Here is a 10,287-nt window from a genome sequence, read left to right as displayed (position 1 = left end):
ATGTACATTTGTGTTGTGTAAAGAGAATAGCGTAAATGGGTCGTTTAGCGTTATATAATTCAACATGTGGCACAGACACTGTTATCCTGTTTAATTCATACGTTTCTGTGTTTAGGAAATTTTCAGGTAAGTTTCCCACTTTCATTGCGGGCTGTCAGTAATCTGAACAGGCAAACCAGCTGCAGATAGAATGATGTACTACGACCGCCGCTACTACTACTACACCACCACTACTACTACTACTACTACTACTACACCGCCACAACGACGACGACCACCACCACTACTATTACTACTACAACAACCAGTATCATCACTACGACTACATCATCTACCTCTGCTACCCACCCGTGAAGATCCGGGGGAGAATAGGTCTTCAGCAACCCATGCTTGCCGTAAAAGGTGACTATGCTACAAAAGCCACTCCAAAAAAAAAATCTATCATAAAACCAAAAGAATCGACAAGGCAATTATCAAATTACAAACAGGTCACACTAAAGAACTGTCGGAAATGCTAGAAAACTGCTTTTCTGGCTTCATGTAATAAATACAAGCCATACGACTATAAACAGAGCATATATCAAAATAACATTTGTGGGTATTGATTTACAGTTTGAGATAATTACAGCCAGCTGTTCGAAGTCTTAGTCTGAACCTATTTTCTTAAAGCATGGATGTCGTCGCAGTACTAAAGTACTCTAGGAAATGAAAAAAAAACTGTTTTTCCGATCTCATATTTTAAATAAATGCAGTAACTGGTAATATACAAAATATATAAATATTCAAACAACTCAATTAGTACTAATTGGACCTTGGCACAAATACAGCGTATCAAAGTTTTTTATGTCTTTTTACACGTAAAAGTGTGTAAAAATATGAACAAAATAGACTATTGTGAAACTGAGCATAACCAGGTGTTAGTAGATCAAGGTGAATGTCCATGATCTATGACACCTTGACGACAGGTGAAAACGTGCTTGAAACCCACGTGCATGTGATTTGTGAGTGATTAGTGATTTGTGAGTGGCATTGTGGGATAGTGAATCATCGTCAAAATATCAGAACGTAAAAGTAACACATTCCCTTCTCAAAGAACAACTTACATGTCATTATTATTATGTACATAAACAAAGCTGTTTTTTTTATTGTTGTTTTGATAACTTTTTTCCAGGCTAATTTGTATAATGCCTATAGCCTGTTTCTGCCATGTCAATTTGGACTTAGCTTTATTTGAAAGTTGAAAGTGCCTACAAATTATCTCCTGTAAAGTACATTTTGTATTGAGCACTGAGATAAAACTAGCAAATCCAGACTAGTACCTTTCCAGTTGTTTTGTTATTTCGTATTTACATCTACGTAATGCTTTGTGTCGATTATTAAATCCAGTAAAACATGGTGTTTTTTTCATTTCCATGAGTACTTTAATCAATCATTCGAGGTTGTTTATTACAGAATACTTCTCCAAAATATTTCTCATACATACTTTTTTCATTTGCTTCATTTTTTCCCATTTCAAGATTAAAATTCATTGAAACATGACATATCGGTAGACATCACCTTTTTTAGCAAAATTTTGTTTCGATAGTCAGCTATCAAAAGGAGCAGAACAAGAAAACTTTTCCCGTAAAAGGAGTATGTGGTGAGGAGTTACTTCCCCTCTTATATTATCGTAACGTGCAAATGTACACATAGAACAATATCATCAAGCATGTGACTAACGTATGTGATTATTGAAACATTAAACGATATATGATTGTATCTTGCATTTTATTTTGTTGCTAAACCCTATTTACGACATTTCATTACCAAAAACCGTCACGGTAACCGGAAGCACGTGTAGTTGTTTTGGTGGATCGTGAGTGTTGTCAGAACCAAATATGCCACGACCAAGAAGGGCACTAACACAGAGGCAGGAGTCAGACGACGAGTTCGAAACTCCGGCATTCCGAGACATCGGAAAAGATGATGAGACGAAGGAAACTGAAGAAATTGACAGCGAAGAGGATCTAGTGGAAGCAGAAGAAGGTCTGTGTAACTTGTCCTACCTCCTGTAGTTAGTGATGTAAAAATAAAACTAGAATTCTGAATTAGTGAACGTTGGCCTTTAATATCTTCTCACCCACACACGCTTACCATCATGTACAATCCCCGTGTGTCGGTAACCAGCTGACAACTCCATGACCCTTCCGTTTACTTTGTTTCGTTTAGTAATATGAGTTTAATAACTAACATGATTAACAAGATCCTTACTTATGTCGTAAAACACTTCCCCTGACCCCGAGGAGAAATAACTTTTACAAATGCAAGTCTTAGGCAACATTATATAAGCACCTATTGATTCAAGCACCGACAAGTGTAAGTGCATGTTTTGAGTGCTAATTGCCTCCATGTGAAGCCCATTTCTGGTGTCCCCCGCCGTGATATTGCTGGAATATTGCTAAAAGCGTCGTAAAACCAAACTCACTCACTCATTAATTGCCTCCAGCTTCAGTGTAGGATCCCCTTTCCAATCAAGGACCCCCTCATGATCCTTAGGGTTGAGGATCCCTTGCCAATTAAACAACTATTTACGATCCTTAGGGTTAGTGTTGTGAGCTATCTTACCTCTTTAAATGAACTTGATTGTCAATGTACACCAACGTTGTGGATTGTTGCTCATAATATTGTTTACTGGAATGTCTGGTCCAGACTAGATTATTAACATACAGCCAACAAGTAGCTGGACTTTAGCTGAGTGTGGCTTTAAACAACAAACAAAGTATTGGTTGCAGTGTCCTCTGGAGAAGGTTCATCAGATGATGATGAGGACTTGGAATTAGCCCATGATGATGTTGCCAGTGACGAGGACAGTGATGCTGCTCCTGAGGATGTGGGCTTCTCAGAGACCCGGGCAACAGCCCTTTCCCAGATGAGGCAAGCAATGACACAGATAAAAGAAGAAAAACTCCAGTTGAAAGCAAAGCGAAAACAGAGAGATGAAAAGTTTAAGGAACAAAAGGTAGTTAGTGTGCTGTATAAGGTTTGTCCGTTTATTGAGGTCAAGAAATGACATGAAGGATAAGCTTAGAATCAGACATTTCGATTTAGGCACAACATGCTGCAACCCTAAGTTGTTCCAGGATCTCTGATCAGATTCAGAGTGATTATGATCCCCTGGGTGTCAGCTCTATTCTGTTGTGTGTGTATCAGTGTGTGGAGTCATCCACAGATGACATCCTCACCTTGTCAACTTGCTGACGAGATTAACATCTTTGTATCTTAACCTCTTGTGATGTACACAAGATCAAGATTTGGTCATGTCCGATATCAGATCAGAAGGTCCATCGTTCGTATCCCATCAAGGGACTCGGACATTTTGTGGCTGCTACACGTTTTTCCAATTTGGTAAAAATCTATGACCTGCGTCTCTTTTTGAGAACCATGGTTGGAATATGTCTTGAACAGGCTTGTCGAGGAGTTGACCGGATGGTCATACTTGGTGACTTGTTGTTGATTGCATGTCATCATACCCTGCTCACAATATCAACCACTGGTTTGTGTAGCCAAATTGAGATTATTTACAGCCTGCTGTCTTGTAATTAAACTATTGTGGAGTGCAGCATTAAGAACAAACGAAGAAAACACTTCAGGCATTCTGCATCCATTTTTGATGATCATACAGCTTTAAAGTGTAACCATGGTAACATAAGTAAGGTAGAGGTTCTGTAAGGTTAATTTATTCAATCACCTCTGTGGCCTATTGGATAGAGCGTCAGTGGTTTGATCCCCGGTTGCATCAAACCGAAAGACGTTAATAGATGGTTCATCTTGTTACCCTGCTTGGCACGGGTCGACTCTTAGTCTGAACACTGTCTTTGTGGGGTATCCATGTAAAACTGACCCATGGTATCTCAGTGGGCTGGCACTATGAAAATGTCCAGAGCAACCAGCCACACACACACATGCATGCATGCACACTGCTATATGGGGGCAATAATCTTGAACACACAGTAAAAAACCCATTTCACTTAAACCACCTGTTAAGATTTTTTTCAAAATTTGTTCCTGAACCAATATTTCTCTGACATTATGTGCTACTTAGAACTTTGTCAATTATACTACTTAACTTTACATTCTTGAAGCGGATAAAGTTGGAAGCTGTGTCTCGTTTGCCGGATGAAATCCTGGACAGTCTTCCAGAAAAACTCAGTGAGGAAAAGAAGGAAACAGATAAAGGAAAACAGAAAAAGAAGGAAAAAAAGAAACATGAAGGCAAAAAACAGGGTGACCATTCCATTGTCTATTCTGACAAATTTTGTTGTATTTATGTCCATGATTACGTTCTTTCTTAAAAGTAATTGAGCAGAATGCATATGCACTGTATATGTCAATTTTCGTCCCTGTTACTTGTAATTCATGTATTGTATTGTGATATATTCATGTATTAATAGATTAGTATCTTTGTCATATTATTTTTGTTGTCCCCCACCATAATAATTCTGGAATAATGTTAAAGGTGGTATAAAACAATACTCCTTCACTCATTTCTTGTAATATATTGTTTAATAATATAGAGATTCCCACCTGAGTGTGTTTTGATATCCGATATGTCAACACTTGTCTTTGAAACTTTAAAGCTCTACAGCTTGTGAAGGATTTTATTGGTTGAGATTCTGTTTTTAGTCCAAAGTCTTGTGACTAACATTTCCAGTTTGTAAACAGTAATTACCAGTGTAAAACAGTACAGCGTAACAGCTTCAACGGCAGAGATATTACAGATGGTATGATCTGCAACGCATTGTCATGTAATTTCTATGTAGCGATATCCCTTGATCTCCTCTAAATGATATCTGCTGTGGAAGCCAGTAGGGTGATAGAATTCAGTGTTCCCATTGGCTAAAATTTACCAGTCCCCTCTTAATTTTGTCAGTCCCACCTTTTAACATATTACAAAACGTATGAAAATTACCTGGTTTTAATTCATTCAACATCATGTTCAATGCAATGACGTCATCTCTGAAGATGCTTAGTTAGATCTACACGTCATTCACGCAAAGTTCAGTCACAATTCTCTCTTCTTCTTTTTTAATATTTTGAGACTAAGTCGCTACAAATATAAACTGCAATGTTATTTCCTTGCACTAGAAATAGACAAGGGGAAACCCTAGACAAGCTGACTTATTTGAATATCGCCGATGTTTTGTTCAACAAAGATTTGTAAGGTACTTAACATGCCAGTCCACAAGGAGTGACAGTCACATGAATTACCGGTCCAAGCCCAGTTTTACCGGTAAAAAACTGGTAATTACCGGTAAACGGGAACACTGTTAGATGTGTTGGAGTGGGGTATCTGTTTAACTTGCATCATGGCATCTCAGTGGGCTTTCACTCGCCAGGCATTTGATCTGGGCGAGTACAAGCAGTCATGCACACTCACATTGACATTGTTATGTTAGTGCAATCATCTTGAATGCGACGACCACATTTCACCTCACCACCTCTTCTTATTACATGGACAGATCAAGGTATAAAGAAACAGTCAACTTTGTTTGAAGAAACAGAAGACTATCTACCTCTTAAGACAGGTTTCGTTGACAGGTAAGATCTGATTATTCAGAAAATGTTTTGAATATTTTACCAGAAGTCATGTTTGGATATATCACATTATAAATAGGTTAAATAGTTAGAGGTCTGACACACATACCTAAACATTTAATTTTTTACTTAAACGTAGTAATGCAGGATAAGTATACAAATGTAAAAAATATTTAGATTTTACTAAGATTTATACTCATGTTGTCATGGTAATATAATAGAGGGTTCACTTATTTGGACATTTGCTGGTGACGTATTTAATCATTCTTTGTCTGATTTGTTGGAGTTAACCTGTCAGTGCTGTTCTGTAACTGAGAATAGATTCTGTTGCCTGTAATTTTAATGGGGATGGTGTTGTAGCATCGTGATTAAAGCGTTCGCTCGTCACGCCAAAGGCCCAGGTTTGATTTCCAACATGGGTACAATGTGTGAAGCCCATTTCTGGTGTCCCCCGCTGTGATATTTGCTGGAATATTGCTGAAAGTGGTGTAACACCTCACTCAATCACTCCTGGTGTGTGTGCATTAGTTTATGTCAATAGGTTAGTAATTTGTCAGACCGTGACAACAGGCGATACAGTTCCAGCTGACTCTTGTTTCTCAGACACTGACTTTTGGTATTTATTTTTGATAATGATAACAAACACATGGTCACTTCTGACCTGGGTGCCAATAGACAAGGGCAATGCCATGTTTGTTTGAAAGTAGTAGCTACCTGACCTATTTAATTTGCATATTTATTCGTAATTGACCCCAAATGACACTATTCTGTATATGTTTTAGTGAGACTGGCATAAAGGCTATGCCATTGAAAGACCTGAGAAAGAGAATGGCCATATCTCAATCTGCTGCAAACTTCAGGAATTCTCGTCTCTATGGTGACCATAGAAGGAGAGAATCAAGTTAGTATGGCACATGACATCACTTTTGAAATATATGTAGGGAGCAGTTCAAAGTAAACATTTCAGGGATTTACAGTTGAAGTCAATATATAACATGAACAACTTTAGCCATCATTCTTTTGCTCCAAATATTACTGCAATCTCCATTGTGTTGAGTGAAAATGAAATCTTTGCTTTTTGATGATTGTGAAGTAGAATTCACCAGACCAAAAAATCTCAAATCATTGTTATTCACCTTTTATAATTTTCAAGGGGGTATGTCTCAAAAGTTAAATTAGGAATTAACTTTAGGAATTATTGTTTTTTTATCATGCTCCCAAAACCTGTCAGTCATGTTTATGGGGCCGTGTTATATCTGTCAGGGAATGTTTTATTCTCTTCATGATGTTCATTAAGTGTGGATTTAAAAATAGAATTATTTGCTAGTGTTTTTTTGTTATTTTAAAAAAAAATCTTTCTAATTATGATCAACATGATTAAGTATTCTAACGTGTGAATGACATATGTGAATGATCAGCCAAGTTTGTTTACAAACCAGGCAGATGTAGATCTGTATTCAAGGATACAGTCAAACACTCTTGTGTTGAACTTTGATATGGCAAGCTGAGAATTCCTTCTTTATTCATCATTTTCGGTTGTGTCGAACCTTGGATGACTCGAAGTATTTACATAAGTCCCTTCAACTTCAACAAAACTGTTTTACCACTGTTCCTGTTGGAATTTGAAACTGCTAATCCTGGTGGACTGGCAACTCTAAAAATCTAAATATCGCCAATGTTTTCTTCAACATCAAAGATTAATAAGATACTTTTTAATCTGGTCATTCACATGAATTACCGGTCCAAGCCTAATTTTACTTGTTATTACCTGGTTATTACCGGTAAACGGGAACACTGTTAACTGTATTTTAAAGACGTTTAAAGATGGAATTTGTTGTTTACCTGCCTGGGGCTTGGCATTGATGGGATGAAACAAAAACTGGTCCTCTCAGAGTCAGTGTGTGTGAGAGGGTATTTATGTTAAACTGTGGCATGGTTTCTCACTATAAAATTGTCATTAGTCCAGAATACACACACATGCACACATTAAACACCATTGTGCACACATGCATGCACATGCGCATGCACACGCACACAAATCCCCATTTTACCTCACCACTATCTTGAATAAGCTGAAACACTTTGGTGATATTAATTTACAAAAGAACTGTTTTCTTCTACAGCTCAAGCATATCTAGCTAAGATGGAGAAACGGAAAGTCCGACAAGAGAAGAGATGATAGAAAGACTGCAGTGTTGCTTGGAGACTGTTGCTAGGAGACTAATGATGATGGAGATACCCATGGGGAAGGCTGGACAGTGGGTGGCCCAGTGGTCAAAGTGTTAGCTTGTCACATCAAAGATCCAGGTTCAATTCCACATTAAAAAAATATGTGTTGAGTTTCCCCATTGTGATAAAACCATCTCCGACAGAAAGCCTTGGTGAACACAGATTATTGGTATCAACTTGGTTGATGCAGGAGCTGTACAACAGATGTATCAGACCGATCACATCTACTCGTTTATACATGATTAGGTGTGTGGCCTTGATATGTTAAGGATCCCATCATTTAATCTCTTGGGGTGGGGGAAGGTGACTGTTTAAGGTTACTTGGATTGTTAGAAACAGGGTATTTTTATGGTCAATTTCAAAACACACAGTGTTTCTGTGATGACATTTTTTTCAAAGCACATTTTTTTCAGGAAATCGAGCATGTCCACTGATCCACTGAAATATATGTTTTAGCATGGGGTTGCGGGTTCGTATAAAATGGGGGGGGGGGGGGGGGGGGGTGGCAGAGTTATTTTCTTCGGGTTCAAATTTTAAAAAAAGTATTCCCATGGACAGTGTGGACTCAAATTATATTTTACAGATACTGTATGGATTTGTGCAAGAAGGACACAGTGTAATTAAGTGTGATGGTCATGGAAAATGTGATGGCATCTAAGAGCTGATAACATGGAGACTGACTAGTATGTCTTAACGTTGAACGTTGGAATGATATTGATGAAAAAATGAGAACATTTGTGTAAAATCTCTCACTTTCTTCTTTCTCATTAGTTGAATTTTCAGGACATAATTCTACAAGGTCGCCGTTGTTATTGGATATTTTCTTGATTAAACTTCTTGTTATATTGTTTCCTCATTTTGCTTGTGTTTTGTTTCACCATGTTTGGTTATTATTGGAACTTACGATACAGTTATTGTCAAGTAATGTGAGAAATCTTCATCAGATGCAATTATCAATAATAAGGAAAATAGGGAGTTGAAATAACGGCTTGACTGTTTGGAAGCAAAGTTTCTAAAAGACAAATCTGAAGCCCAGAGCTGACTGATCAATGTCATCCTTGGGTTAGAGGGTCGACCTGGAGAGTTCTGGAAGGTGAGTGAGAGGATAGCCCATAAATTCTTGCAGGACGCACCGGGACTGGAAGACACAGATAAGTTCTTGCTTACATTCAGGTCCAATATTAAACCCATTATCATAAAGTTTACCTCATTCAAAGATAAAGCTCAATTTAAACGGAGTTAATGGTTCACTATGTGAGGTAAATGGTTTTAACGGAACGGGTAAGAAGCCTCGGGTCAAATCTATTGCCAGTTCTGTCACAGGCCCATGGAAGGGCAAACATCACGTCATACGATAAGTTGATTATTAATGATAAAATTTTCTTGTCGGGTGGCGACGTGTTGAGACAAGTGGGGACCAGGTGGGTCGCTCCATCAATCGCCAGTACTGACAGTGAGGTGACGATCGAGGGCAACTTGGGACATGTCTGTAGTCACTGTGATATGCATGTAGTGGAACCTCACAGCAATATTGAGACAATAAATGTGTCCTGTTCAACATCTGTATTAAACATTTTTTCTTGAATTTAAATGACCTGTACTCAAATGTAAGTGATCCAGATTGGTATAATTTTCTGGTGAAGTTCTGCATGACTGAACAGTGTTATGTGACACCGATAAAATTAAGAATATATTTTGTTTTGTATGTCTTTGTGTGCATCAATGTGCATGTAACAGTGTGGAAGATATTCAGGTGAGGTAGCTCTCTACGTTAGAAATAGTATCTCTCAAGATTTGAGGGCAGTGTGTCCCAGTTGTCTCACAGCCGCAAATCGATGGGCAGAGTTGCGTCCCTTAGGGCACGCGAGACCCCTGTGATTTTGATTGTGGGTTCAAATAAAGGTTCCCCCATTTATGTTTCTAGGTTTGTCAGCACCGTGGGTTTCACCAAAGTGGTGAACGTCTGAAACCTGCGTCATTTCAGGCTTTCCTCCCAATTTAAGCTGACCTGGGATTCATCTGGAATACTGTTCAAAGCAGCGTTAAACCAAATTCATTCACTCATTGTCAACATTTTGAAAGGATAGATACTGATTGGCAAAACTGATGATTGGTACAACTGATCCAATAGTATAAGACGGAGTTTATACACCGCGGCGAAGTGAGAAACAGGAAAACAGTTTAGAAAACGGGATAGATGCTGTAGAGTGTGAAGTTGCAACAATCGCCATGGAAAATGAAGATACCATGGATGTACTTATGTGTGGGGATGTTAATGCGCTGTTAGATGATTATAGTGAAGAAGATGATATTGACCTTTTCGACTGGGGATAATTATATTATGTGGATTCTTTTCACACGCAAAGATTACCACAAGATGAGAAATCTAACAAATTTTGTCACATTTTAAATGACAGAATATCTGGGAACAATGTAGGCGCCTTTACATATGTTGGTTCAAATGAAATTAGTCTGATTAATTAT

The 10,287-nt window shown here is 38.1% G+C and overlaps 1 protein-coding gene across 1 annotated transcript; it reads left to right on the top strand.

Moving 5' to 3' along the window:
* The first annotated feature begins 1,824 nt into the window (after positions 1 to 1,824).
* Positions 1,825 to 8,269, top strand: LOC139471730 (U3 small nucleolar RNA-associated protein NOL7-like). Its single transcript, XM_071254211.1, has 6 exons — positions 1,825 to 2,025; positions 2,772 to 2,998; positions 4,122 to 4,263; positions 5,499 to 5,577; positions 6,357 to 6,475; positions 7,698 to 8,269. The coding sequence occupies exons 1-6, from the start codon at positions 1,878 to 1,880 to the stop codon at positions 7,751 to 7,753; spliced, it is 771 nt and encodes a 256-aa protein (XP_071110312.1). The 5' UTR covers positions 1,825 to 1,877; the 3' UTR covers positions 7,754 to 8,269.
* Positions 8,270 to 10,287: the final 2,018 nt, after the last annotated feature.

The sequence above is a fragment of the Haliotis cracherodii genome, unplaced genomic scaffold, assembly GCF_022045235.1.
Source record: "Haliotis cracherodii isolate W230 unplaced genomic scaffold, xgHalCrac1.p SCAF_23, whole genome shotgun sequence".
Classification (NCBI taxonomy): Eukaryota; Metazoa; Mollusca; class Gastropoda; order Lepetellida; family Haliotidae; genus Haliotis; species Haliotis cracherodii.
The sequence above is the reverse complement of the archived record's forward strand: the minus strand, read 5'-3'. Positions and strand labels throughout refer to the sequence as shown.